Below are 13,556 nucleotides of genomic sequence, written 5' to 3'. Positions count from 1 at the left end.
GATGTCTATGCGTTCCAGACTTCAGGCTGTAATTGACTGCAAAGGATTTGCAACCAAGTATTAAAAAGTGAAAGTTTGATTTATGATTATTATTCTGTCCCATTACTTTTGGTCCCTTAGCAAGTGGGAGGCACATATGCAAACTGTTGTAATTCCTACACCGTTCACCTGATTTGGATGTAAATACCCTCAAATTAAAGCTGACAGTCTGCAGTTAAAGCACATCTTGATCCTTTCATTTCAAATCCATTGTAGTGGTGTATAGAGCCAAAAATGTTAGAATTGTGTCAATGTCCCAATATTTATGGACCTGACTGTATATATATATATCATATAGATTTACGTATCATCTGCTTGGAGTTCAACTTTAACTCGGGTAACTCCACACACATTTATGCATATATATATATATATATATATATATATATATATATATATATAAAATATATAAGATTAAAATAATATAGCATATGCAATTGCTACACAAGCCATATTGTAATGTAATATTACTAAATATTACATTTTCTCACTTGTGTGACTAGCTAACTGATTTTTCCAAAAGTGTGCACTAAGATAGGAGTCATTTTATAGGCATCATCTACAACTAAAATTTAGTATTGGTGAGATATTCTAAAGGAATAAATTAAAGGGTGCAGATACTGCACCTTTTAGAGCGCGAACAGTGCACAAGTTGAATATATATGACCACTCAGAATTAGTCTCCAAAGGACATCTATTTCTTCAGAGCAGAAACAGAAATCTGTAACAAACTTTTTTAAAACTCCTTGCAATGAACATGTTTAGTTTTTTCTTAACAAAAGTGAAGGTAAGGTGGCCATAGATGGATCAAAATTTGATCCCGATTTCAATCCATATGTCCATAGTAGATGAACAAACAGAAACTCAAAGAACAATAATAAATGGGACATTTTAAGTGCCACAATTTACAACACATATATACGTATTACATAAAATCACTTTGATGACATATGGTTGAATTTATATCTCAGAAATTGTTAAAACCAATGACAATTGGATAAACATGATACATTTGTACCCCAACACAAACCCATGTAATGTGTTATATCAAAGTTTCACCTTGCATAATTCCTGTGCATAAACGATCATCATCGGTGGTTTCCACATGTTTCGCTCTTGCACTTCATCAGAAAACCACTTGAAAATGAAATGCAAACCACTTCAATCACTTCACCAGAGAGCCCAAGGGTCCAACTGAAGTGGAACCCCCTCCGACTTCAGAGACCCCACCCAGAGGGAAGCACAGAGTGGACCACAGGAGGAGATAATCAGGAAGCGTGCAACTTAACAATAAAGGGGTACAATCAAGATCTCACAAGGGCAATCAGAGGTATCTATCAAAAACCAAAAGCCATGCAACTTTACTAGCATTAGTAATGCCCATGTATAAGCGTCCCGTCTCCAACTGAAATGAAAGAAATTTCCCCCCCCCCTTATCTGTTTTGAAACTAAGCAGGTAGTTAAACAAAAGTCGATCTACCATTCGACTTCTGTTCAACCTCTCTATCGGATAAAAGCCCTTGATCAGTGGCTGCAGCACTGATCTGTGTGTTATGATAGTCAGGGAGCCTCCCCACTGTCAGAATGCATTAGCGCAGCTGGAGGCTTCCGCCATCCTCCTTGATTGAGTAGATGGGAGAACCAGTTCAGTTTTTTTTTTCGCTCAGCCTACTGACTGAATGAAAAAAATTTAACAATGCATGGCCAGCTTTACTGTCAGAGCTCACTTGGCAGCAGTGGAAGACCATTGTTTTTTCACTTTTACTGTCTGCTTAAACCTCTACATAATCTGTTGGCACTGGAGATGGTTGATTGTAAAGTAAATTCTTGTGCATATAGTAACATTAATGCAGATACAGCCTAGCTGAGTGAACTGCTGCAGGTAACGTCACTCTTCTTGGCAGGGAAATACCCTTTATTGACAACCCAGTATTGTATTTTTCCATTACTATATAGAGGGTGCAAGTTCAAACTCAAGTTTTAATGAATTTCCTTCAGGTTGCTGTTTTGCAAAATGGGTGGAACAGAGATTTTCAACTACATTGGAAAAAATGTTCATTTGTTAATTTCTTCAGATGGGAATAGCTGCATCAGTAGTACAATTCAGTGATGAGATAAGCAGATGCTGACCATTGGATACTGCAGAGATCATGGTAGGAATGTCATAGCAGGGAGCCCAGCACAGGTGCAGCATCTTGTAGACGGTGTCTGGATTGTTGCACCTGACCGGCCCACATCCTGACATGTGGTATTCTTTATGTTCAAGCGTTCACATGTTTTTCCAATGAAAAGCTCTATCTTAGTCTTTCGTCCCTATTCACTGTATACATATCTGCTGAAATTAGCATCCCCTGCAGCAGCCCATGCTCAATTAGCTACAATGAAAACCTGCTGTTTCCAGAGACATTTTCCCCTTGATGAATTTAAATAAACACATTTGTTAGGTCTCTAGCACACGGTATTAAGAACACGCGACTCCTGCTTTTTTGTATGGCAATCTGCTTATAGATGAATATGTCTTCATAGTGCCGCTGTGATATTCTTCATTTTATTTGTTAACGATTTCATTTTTATAACAGATGCATGTCAATATTGCCACCTCTTCTTCCTAATCAGTCTTGTGCCACCAAATCTATTTGATGATTGTAACACTTTCCATTGCCTTTCTTTTTTACTAGCCTATTTTCCTTTAGTATTCATGGCTCCCCTAAAATGTCCTTTCTTCCTAGTCAAACTGTCCAATGACTGTTCTGGTATAGTATACAACAGTGGTCTGCAAACTGCGGCCCAGGGGCCGGATGTAACCCTTTGCTTGCCTATATCTGGCCCTTGGGGTACTATTCCTCCTACTGACACCAAGAATAGGGGTATAGTTTGTGCCACTGATACCAACAATTGAGCATTATTCCTCTCACTGACACCAATGATGGGGCACTATTTCTCCCACTGACATCACCAATAGAAGCATAATTCCTTTCACTGACACCAACAAGGGGACACTATTCCTCCTACTGATACCAATGATGGGGCACCTTCCCTCCCACTGACACCAATGATGGGCACTATTCCTCCTTTTGGCATTGCTTACTCCCTCTGACACCAGGACATTTTCTACTCAAACTGGAATTAATCCGGCCCCCTTAAAGTTTGAAGGACAGTAAACTGGGCCCTTGTTTAGAAAGTGTGGGGACCCCTGGTATAAAAAGGTCATCAGCCAGCCCATAATTTGAGGGGGGTACATAGCAGCCAAATGAAACGTTGCAGTAGTATTAAACCTTCAGCACTTTTTATCATAACACATTAAGCACAAAAAAATAAACATCCCCTGGTAAACTATTTGTTAAAACTCTTATCCCAGCAGTTGCAGTTTATAACTTTTAATGCTGCCGGCTCTTGTTTTCTTAGTGTTGCTTCCCTGAACTTCTGGTTATCGTAGACAGCGCAGTCTACAGTCAGGCTGTTCTCCATGAGAAGGGAAAAGGAAAGAGGAGCAGGGTTTGCCTTGGCATCCAAGGCTATGGGGTTATATGTTTCTGTTGCTGCACACAGTGTAGGGAGGCACATTCCTAGTCTCTGCATGCAAGGGTGGATCCATAGGAAAGAGAAAGCCAGCCTAAACAGGAAACCTGGGGCAGAAGTCATGGTGCCAGCTTAGTCTGCAACATAGGCAAAAGCCTAAAAAATAAGGAAGCTGAATGATCAGTAAGTGGTTAGAGCGACTGCAGAAAATGCTTAAAAACTGGGGGTTTAATATTATATTAACGCTTGCTAGATAGCAGTGAGTCCAAACATCCATATCTGTGACATATGTTCACATGTATCTGGCAGAATGATCGTCCTTTTTAGTGATCAAGCCTGTGGACAAGTTGGCACGCTTTCTAGGAAGCTGTGAGAATAACTGATAAAAAATAGAAATGCATAAGAATATAGCATCATACTGCCCAAATTAAATGTCTTAATTTACCTGAAGGGCCCATTTTTGATTCATCAAGCTGCAATAGCATATAATGCTCCCTAAAAACTCATGCATTTTAAAAAAAGAGCAGTGGAAACGGGCCCTTAAAAATGCATTTATACTTCTGCAACAATTAAAGTCCCATTTCTATTTTTTGCATTTTTATAATACACTTCAATTTTGCTTCCAATATGTATGTTGGCCTATTATAAACTGTGTGAATGCATCCTCAGAAAACTGTAGAGAAAAAGCTGAAAGCTGCATTTTACTAATTGGCAGGCCACAGATACACATACATGGAAACTGTACCTTCAAATAGTGGAATCTTTGCCTGTTTCAGTGCAGTTCGGATTGATTGATATTTTTTATTCAACCATAGGCAAATAGCAGCACTGCCAGTAGGTCCTAATAGTTGAGGTTTGCTTCCAATATGGCAGACATATACTGGTCAAACTCTTCTTCTTTGCATGTGAAAATAAAAGTGCTGATTACCATAAGTGGAGTCTTGCTGGCGAGGCTAAAAGCTGAAGCTAGTAGTAGTTATTTATTTTCAACTGACTTGTTCTGTGGTGTTGAAGACATTGTTACCACATCTTCAAGTCTCTTCTTTAGTTCTGAGTGTCAGGAACATACCTCAACACTCATAGCTACACGGTTCACTCAGCCACTTTCATCCAATCACCATGATCCCATTAAATGTGGCAAGACAGCTGTTGGTTGTTAAAAACATGGTGTAGGTGCAAAAGTTAGTAAAAGCCCCATGTTCTATTACCATGGTGTCAAGAAGCCTGGAACCTTGTAAGCTGTTTAAGTTTCATGGTGGAAGGTGTGAATTGTTTTTAAACCACCTGGGTAAAGATTTGAAATTAACATATGATGTGGGTGACAGACCCTGTTAAAGGTCTATACCCCTGTTTAGATTGGGCTGTTCTAGTTTGATGATAACATCTTTCATGGCATGCAAACCAGTTATCTCTGTCCAAAATGTGCACCACACTGTCCTCAATACCATATACTTTCTCCCTAAAGAGTCCCTGTCACCCCTTCCCCCCGTGCATTGTATGCACACATTCACAGTATTCCCCTGCTCCTACTTATTCTGTTGCAGTCACTGAAAAATAACCTATGATGGCTGATGTTAGAGCTTAGAGAGACGTCACCCCGCAATGTGTGAAATTGCTCAGGTTTAGCCATTAGATTTTAGATTTGAGCACAGCATTATGAGAAGATGTCACATGATCCCCAATACCCAGGAACACCCAGTATTTTGTAGTGAGTCATGAGTCATGAAAGAAAGATCAGCAGGAAGGTGCTGTGAAAGGGTGGGCTAGATGAGCAAGCCAATGGGGCCTCTTTAAGGTGTAGGAAGAGTGTAGGAAGACTGCTAGAGTCCTTACCTCCGCTACTATATTGGGCCCTCGTAAAGCAAACTTACAGAATGATCATTGGTAACTAAATCAACAATTATTTTCCTAGTTAAAAATGTTCTTCCACATGACTGCCATGAAGTCGACATGTCTTGTTTTTTTTATAATTTTGCAGAAAAGAATGTTATTTTTCTGTAATTGCACTGGAGTGATGTACGGTAATGTGAGATACACACAGTTCTTAGTGGAATTTTTTTAACTGGAAAACGAAGCCTGGCACACAGCTATCAGTCAAAAAGCTCACTCCTCATCTATTGCCTCTAGAAGTGATTGGCAGGGTGATGTTTATTGTATATAAATGGGAAGTAATCACCTATTTTGCTGCTGAGGTTTATAAACATTGAAGTTCTAGGAAAGACCATTAACTGGTTTTATATATATATATATATATATATATATATATATATATATATATATATTTATCATTTTATGCCTTTTTATTTTGGAACTAATTATTCATGTTTCTCTTGTGTTACTTATAGATTTAAATCACAGAATATTCATGTATTTCTTTCAGTTCCAGATTGCATGTTTACATTTCAATAATTTATGTTATGCAAGGTTACCTTCTCAGCAGGCCGACAAATTTAGAGACGTGAATATATAAAGAAAAACTTCTACTGCTGATGTGATTGAAATGCAAAGAGTGAAGAGTGCGTGGTAAAAATAGGAAGGCAATCAGTGCCACCGGGCATGAAACACATTGACATAGAAGTTAAGAGACTCTCCGGTGAATACTGAACAGCTTCCTCTCTGAGTAGAGGGAACATACCTCATATTAGTCGATGACTGGCAGGGAAATCTCCTATAAATGTACATTGAGGAGAAATTAAGAAAAACTATGGTGTGGATTTACTAAAGGCAAATAGACTGAGAACTTTACAAGTGCAGTTGCACTAATTTTTCTTAGTAAATGTAACGTGGTGAAGCGTCATTTTGTAAGGAATACCCATTCAAGTACAAGAAAAATAAAAAAACAGCATTTTTGCTTGCACATGGTTGGATGATGGAGATCAGCAGAGCTTCACCACATTCACTAATATCTGGGGGGAAAGAGTGTAATTGCGCCTGCAGAGTGCACAGTCTGTTTGCTTTTAGTAAGTCCACCCCTGTATGTCTAGATTTCTTTTCCACAGTACCCTAACCACATTGCAACATTTTCCAAATAATAAAATCAAAATAACATATTGTCCTATGTAGTTTATAGATGTGGTGCATTATTTAGGAGCCTATTTATAGACATGCCTGGATGTTGCCGAATAATAATACCTGAATTTGTGGATTGACTAGTTGTGGCTTTGTTCAGAACAACATGGTGGAAATTGTTCTGATCACTTTTGGTAGGTTTTAGGAGAATCCTGTGGCCTGGTGGTTGTGCTCCGCATGCAATTATTGGTCCTGTAAGGGTGAGCTATTATGCTCTGTCTGGGAATCCTCTTTCAGGCCTGTCCTTGTGAGCTCATGTGACCATCTGTTATCTATTAAATGAATGGCTATTGTTTTTATTAAAGCTAAAATAATTGTACAGTACATAATACAGGTCTGGGTTATAGGCTGCTACCTTCAGGTAATTGGACCCTGGCAAAAACTTTGCCACTCTGTGAGTCCTCAGTTTGCTAGTGTCCTTCAGTGATAAACTCCATCCCCCTATGGAAACACTTTAGAAGCTTAACCCGTTTTCTATACTGTATTTTATATTATCTATTGTTTTTTTTAGCTTTAGCTTTTTGACTTTAGCTCTTGGGTGCGTGAAGGTACTAGGGGCCTCAGTGGCTACCCTTTATTGTCATATACTGTATAAAACAGAATAAATAATAGACTATCTATTACTTCATATAGTGATGTGTTATTTTCTGCATAATTCTCATTTCAGCTTCAGAACCCAATTTGAAAGTTCGCTCTCGATTAAAACAGAAGGTAGCAGAGAGGAGAAGTAGCCCTTTACTAAGAAGAAAAGATGGCAATGTTACAAGTTCCTATAAAATGAGAATATTTGAAGTGGCAGGTAAGAGATGTTTAATGATGTATATATATATATATATATATATATATATATATATATATATACATATATATATATATATAAAGAGTTTTGCTTGTTGCCGTTTTTGGCAATATTTGCATAAGTTTTTGTATATTTTCACTAAGGTTGAAGTAGTCCAGGGGCAATGATTTTTGCAGATAACTCCCAAAATACAAAGTGCTCTAAACCATGGATTGGTTTTTAATGCCAGTGAATCAGTGCTGTTAGTTTTCAGGACAGAACTGCTGCTCTTGATATGCTATTTTGGGCTCCAAGGTAAGTACAACAACTAAAGGTAAGTACACTTCTGCATGGGCTAGTTTATTGTTAAATTAAATTAGCATTGGGGAAGGTTGAGAGTTAAGTCTTAGGATCAGGTTGAATGTGAAAGATTAAGTTTTTAGGGGTTAGGTTGAGGGCTCAACATTAAGGCTCCACTAGCATTTTTAAGCTCCTAGAAGCTGTTATTAGCATTTTTTTCTTGCTGCTTGAAGCTAAATAGTATTCTCTTATGTGTCCATGCACACTATAGGCTATTAGCATATTTTGGGCTTCAGCATCTAGGAGCATAAATTGTTTTTGTAGAGTTTTATGTAGTGTTTTTCTAGCATAAAAAAATGCTAAACACCCCTAAGCACTGGTCTATCTATCTATCCATTCAGTCGTATCCGACCCTTGGTGATTGCATGGACCGTCACTCGTAAGCGACTTTTTCCATGAATTATCTTAGCAATTATTTTACAGGGTATGTTGCCAGGTCTTTCTAAACACTGGTAAACGCTACTAAAATGATCCTAGCATTTTCTAGCATTTTTTTTTTTCTTCCTCTACATGTAATGTAAAAACGCTAATAAAATGCTATTGTTCCTAAATGCTCCTAAATGGGCCTAAATACTAAAACACTACTAAAAAAACACTATTGCCAGCAATTTTTATTCAGCGTATTTTCCAGCATTTTTGAGCTTAAAAAACCATTAGTGTGCATGGAGCCTTAAGCCGAGCTATAGCGGCTAGTACTCCACTCCCCTCCAGCAATGCAATGTCTATGAGCCCCGTGGCCAACGTAGACATCGTCATCTTGGCTGGGCTGGATGTAACTTATCCTGGCTCCGAGGCATGCCGATAATGTACACTGAGTTACACATGTACATTCCAAAGAAGTTGGCAAGCAGGCAAATAATAATATTTAATTATAAAAGAGACATTATAAGGCTGATTTAGGATTTGAGAATGTTCACACAATAAATTGTGTGACTATTCACTTCAATAATTCAGTTTTTGCAGACGAAATAAGGACTTGAATAATTATATAGTTGTGTGAACATTCTCAACGCTTTCAGTAAATAAGTCAGCAGTATGTTTCTTCTGAAATAAAATGCCTGCCTGCTTGCAATTTTTTATTTATTTATTTATTTATTTTTTGGGGGTTAATTCTCCACCTTAAAGTGTTACTAAACCCAGGACCCTGCATTCACAGTATCTGGTCTCCCTCAGTACAAAGAACATGGAAATGCAATTATTTTAGTAAGTATAAACATCTAAATACCTTTTCTCATCAGCAGTTAGAGCAGTCTTGTGACTTCTATCAGTGTCCAGCAGAGCACTGGTTAAAGCTTGTAGGAGGTGTTTTCTCTAGGAGGCCGCAGAACCCCTGACCCCTGTCTGGGCAGTGCTGATTGGCCCTGTTCTGATCACATGCAAACTCCCAAGAAAAAAAAAGGCTTCTCTAGCAATACACACCAAACTGAGCATGTGCAGTGTCGCCACGCAAAATGTCAGGAGATAAGAGGGAGACATTGGAAGAAGGGGAGGATCAAAGAAATAAGGATCAAACAGCGTTTTACACAATGCAGAGGATTAACCCCTTAGGTTCCACAGTGAGTATAACAAGCATGCTTTACTGCATATACAGACTGATTTTACTGTTGTGAGTTTAGTAAAATTTTACCTGTTAGGAGAGAGGATGAAAGTTAATGGCTCATTTCAAAACGTAGGTTACGTTTTACACCCTGGTTAAACAGGCTCACTTGGTAGATGGGGTATTGTTGACATTTTTCATACACCTCCCAGATCCCAGCAATGTTTAATGTAGCAAGTGGAATGGTCCAGTACTAGTTGTCAGGCTTCATGTGACAGGTTGCCAGTCAATTTTGTATTGGGAAAAACCTAGTTTTGAGGCTTAACTCAGTGTGATGCAATTGCACATGTATCATTTTCACTTTTTTTACCACAATTCTTGCAAATTTGACTGAAATGTTCATAAAATGATCTGAAATCAAAACACGCGAATATGGCTCCATAGTCCACAAATATTCAATGAAAATCAAATAAACCTATGCAATAAAGGATAACTATGCCTAAGAACAGAAATGTAATACATTGTAGCTTACAGTCTTTAGAAGTGGTGTCCGCATTAGTTTTCATTTTTTTCAGACTATAAATACATTCAGCAAATACAAAAAAGCACTTGTTGATCTTTCCAGAAAGGCAGTGTCATTGTCACGTCCTGTGAGCTGCACAGAAGAATATCTTCCTTTCTAGATATCTTCTGTAAACTTGCCCTGCCCTCCTATAATGGAAACAAAGAAATACGGACATGTTTGTTCTCCATATCAGGAGAGCAGCCTAGGGGAACAACCATAGCTCCCTCCATAGATATAGTGGAGGAGTGATGTAGCCACCCAGGGACAGGAAGTGTGTTATCTGCAGGATTTCCAGGTGAAAATAAAGCAAAAGAAGCTTAAAAAAGAAAACAAATGCAGCCACTATACCAAGGACTAAGAAGCTATAATTTATTACATGTTGTGGTTTTTGGTTTAGATACATATTTTTTTAGATGTTTATGCTGATGAATAATTTTCTGCTTGTTATGTGTTTTTTATATCAGATGTTGATATAAAGTCAGTGGAGAATATACTAGCACACAGAAGGACAGAACAGTGGCTGACTTACATTCTAGATTAATAGCATGTTATTATGACCTCTGTAAATCTACATTGTTTATCTTGGTGACACAAGTAAACTCCTCATGTCCTCATGTCATGATATCCGTGACATTTTCCTACTCTGCAAATACACTGTCATGCTTCATTTTGGCTGTTTGGCTGTTGAATGTGTTTAAATAGTTTGAAGTGTTGTTAACCCTAATTGGGATGCACAGAAAATTTTAATGCTGAACTCCAGGGTACCTTAAAAAGCACAACTTGTAGGAATCATACAGTAATAGAAAATGTGCAGAAATAGACAATTTACAATGTCAGTATGGATACATGATACCGTTTGGCAGCCATGACAGTAAGAATGAAGAAATGCCCTCAGAGCCCTGGATAGCAGAAATTCAACCAGGGGTTCTACGCCTTCCCCGCTCCACCCAAAATGAACAAAAAAAAAACTTGGATATACACCTAATATGAATGTGTACCCTTAAGAGAGTTTTATTTGTTTTCATTATTATTAATATACTATTATACAGGCCAGTAGTTTGTGTAGCACTGTACAATATGGAAGGAGACAGTACAGTTACAATACGATTTAATGCAGGAGGAATCAGAAGGCTTTGCTTCTTTAAGCTTACAATCTAATAACTATTAAAATCTAACATTGGTTATGTAATCTTTACCAAAGAGGAGGATCGTTGTCAGACACAGTGGGATTGATTTACTAAAGAAGTAGAGCATGTTGGGCAGCACAGTAGCTAAGTGGTTAGCACTTCTGCCTGGCAGTACTAGGGTCATCAGTTCAAATCCCAACCACAGCGCCACCTGCCTGGAGTTTGCATGTTCTCCCTGTGCCTGCATGGGTTTCCTCTGGATAATCCAGTTTCCTCCCACACTCCAAAGACATGCTGGTAGGTTAATTGGCTCCTGTCTAAATTGGCCCTAGTATGTATGAATGTGAGTTAGGGACCTTACACTGTACACCCCTTGACAGTTAGGGACTGATATGAATGTACAATATATATATGTAAAGCGCTGTGTAAATTGATGGTACTATATCAGTACCTGAAATAAATAAATGTTCTGTTTGCATAGAATACCCAATTACATGCAGGGAAAATTTAAAAAAAAAAGGATTTTTTCTTGAACATGATTGAATGATGGAATTCAGCAAGCCTTCACCTCATTCACTAAGGCTTCATTCACACTTGAGCGTTTTGTAGCTAGTAGCAGCTGAAAAACTCTCAACAAGCAAAAACCTATATTTTCTTTAGCACTTGTTCACATCTGAGTGTTCTCTCGCTTGTAGAAAAATGCTCGTCACCCAAAAAAAGGCACATGAGCTACTTTTCAGGCAGAATTGAGCATTTTTATCCCAATAGACTTCAAATGAAACATCTGAAAAGTGCAACATGAGTGTTTTCAAGTGTTTTTCTGTGCTTTTTGTTGCATGTTTTCAGCTCAAACAGTAGCTTTCTGCCCCTTTTTCAGCTGTCCATGGACCACATAAAAATGCCTAGTTGAAAAATGCCTGAAAAAATGTCTGACAAAAGCTGCAAAAACATGCAATTCTGCTTCAAAAAACACTTAAAAATAAAAGCTTTAAAAAACGCTTGAAACCGTGATGCTTAAGTGAAAATGTAGACCAAACTAAAGAAAATTCCCTTGCAAATATATCTATTTGCCTTTAGTAAATCAACCACAGTGTCTGACTGTTTGGGTGTGCCTGAAAGTCTGCGCCCTAAGATCTTTTAGTAGAGACCAAGGCATTGGTCGTCTGGCCAGGAATTTGCATCTGTCTTTTTTTTAAGTTATCACTAGGGGCTCATTTATACTTGTGCTTGGAGGGCAGTAAAAATATGTTGGACTGACCATTCGGAAACTTGGGCCCTGCCCGAGGGCCCGGGTCAGTAGGGGGCCCCATGAGATGCCCCTGGTACCTTTTTCATAGGCTTTTTTGAGTCTGGGCAAGGACACAGGGGCCCCATGAGTTGTCAGTCCGCCCCTGTCCTCAACCTCAATGATTTGTTTTGGATTCCGGCAGGAATTTAACCCCCGTAGCATTCAGCAGGCACTACCGCCCCTGCAGAATGTTACCCATGCAAGTGAATGGTGAATGGAGCTGAGTTACAATTGGCCCACAAATGTGTCCATTGAATGTGGTACAGTGGAGAAGGGACAACATTTTGCCTTCTCTCCACCTGTCAAACGCATCAGGGCAATCCGACCACAGTTTGCTTTTCAGAGATGCAACAGCCCTCGCCGCATGTATAAATGAGCCCCAAGGGTAATGATAGTAATAAAAAAACCTCTCTGAGTATTATTATTAGTGTGAACACAAACGACTATATAGCTTGTACAGCTTTGGGGATAAGTCAGTTCAATATATAACAAGCAGCATTTTTGAGGAAGAGTCAGCATTGTGTAACCACCTTGATATGGGATAAGCAGTCCATCAGAGGGTTTGGCAGATCATTAATAAAGTGTTCGTAAGTTAAACAAGAGATGTACATCCAGATTACTGAAACTCTAGATTGATGGATGTCTTCTATGTAGAATGACACTACTACCATAAAACAACAAGGTGCCACAAACCTCCCAGTAGTAATGTAAGCCCAACCAAGCATGAAACTACCAGTTCCCATGTTTTTCCTTTCTTTCACTGTCTGGTCACCATATGGGAAGAACAGCAGCGTGCACTAGGCTGGCCACTGATATTGCAGACAGATTTGAATGAATATGAGAAATATATTGTACAAGAATTAAAATTAATATATTATCAGTGTATCTTTAAAGGTAATAGTAATAGGAAAAATAGGTGGTGCCCAGATAGTTATGTATGTCATCCCTAAAAATTAACCCTAAAAGTTAACGTCCTTTATTTGGTCCCTATTTGCTTTGTTAAATATACTATTGAAAGCATGTTGCTGTATCTTTTTGTAAAAAAAAAAAAAAAAGATGCATTGACCTTCCTAGAAATCTTGTCAGCTGATATCAGTTGTTGCAGTCTTATCAGCTACATCGCTACTAATTGTCTCTACGGACTGCAGAAGTCCTCCCTTCTATGTTGTAGAAAAGAGAGGTCTGTAGTCTGGTCCTGGGCTGACAACACTGCTTCTCCATAGCTATAGTACAGTGAATGAGCATTGTACCTCTAGGAGAGGAAGTGTGTACTG

At 38.5% G+C, this 13,556-nt stretch overlaps 1 protein-coding gene across 3 annotated transcripts in view; it reads left to right on the top strand.

Moving 5' to 3' along the window:
* Positions 1-13,556, top strand: part of HDAC9 (histone deacetylase 9) — a 778,880-nt gene that overhangs the window by 592,831 nt on the left and 172,493 nt on the right. For all 3 annotated transcript variants that reach the window (XM_089673174.1, XM_089673175.1, XM_089673176.1), the window contains one exon: positions 7,295-7,426. In XM_089673174.1, coding sequence (XP_089529300.1) covers positions 7,295-7,426 — 132 coding nt within the window. The remainder of the gene's footprint in view (positions 1-7,294; positions 7,427-13,556) is intronic.

This window comes from Staurois parvus, unplaced genomic scaffold (genome assembly GCF_062004578.1).
Source record: "Staurois parvus isolate SC_StPar_1 unplaced genomic scaffold, SC_StPar_1.0 ptg000136l, whole genome shotgun sequence".
Classification (NCBI taxonomy): domain Eukaryota; kingdom Metazoa; phylum Chordata; class Amphibia; order Anura; family Ranidae; genus Staurois; species Staurois parvus.
The sequence above is the reverse complement of the archived record's forward strand: the minus strand, read 5'-3'. Positions and strand labels throughout refer to the sequence as shown.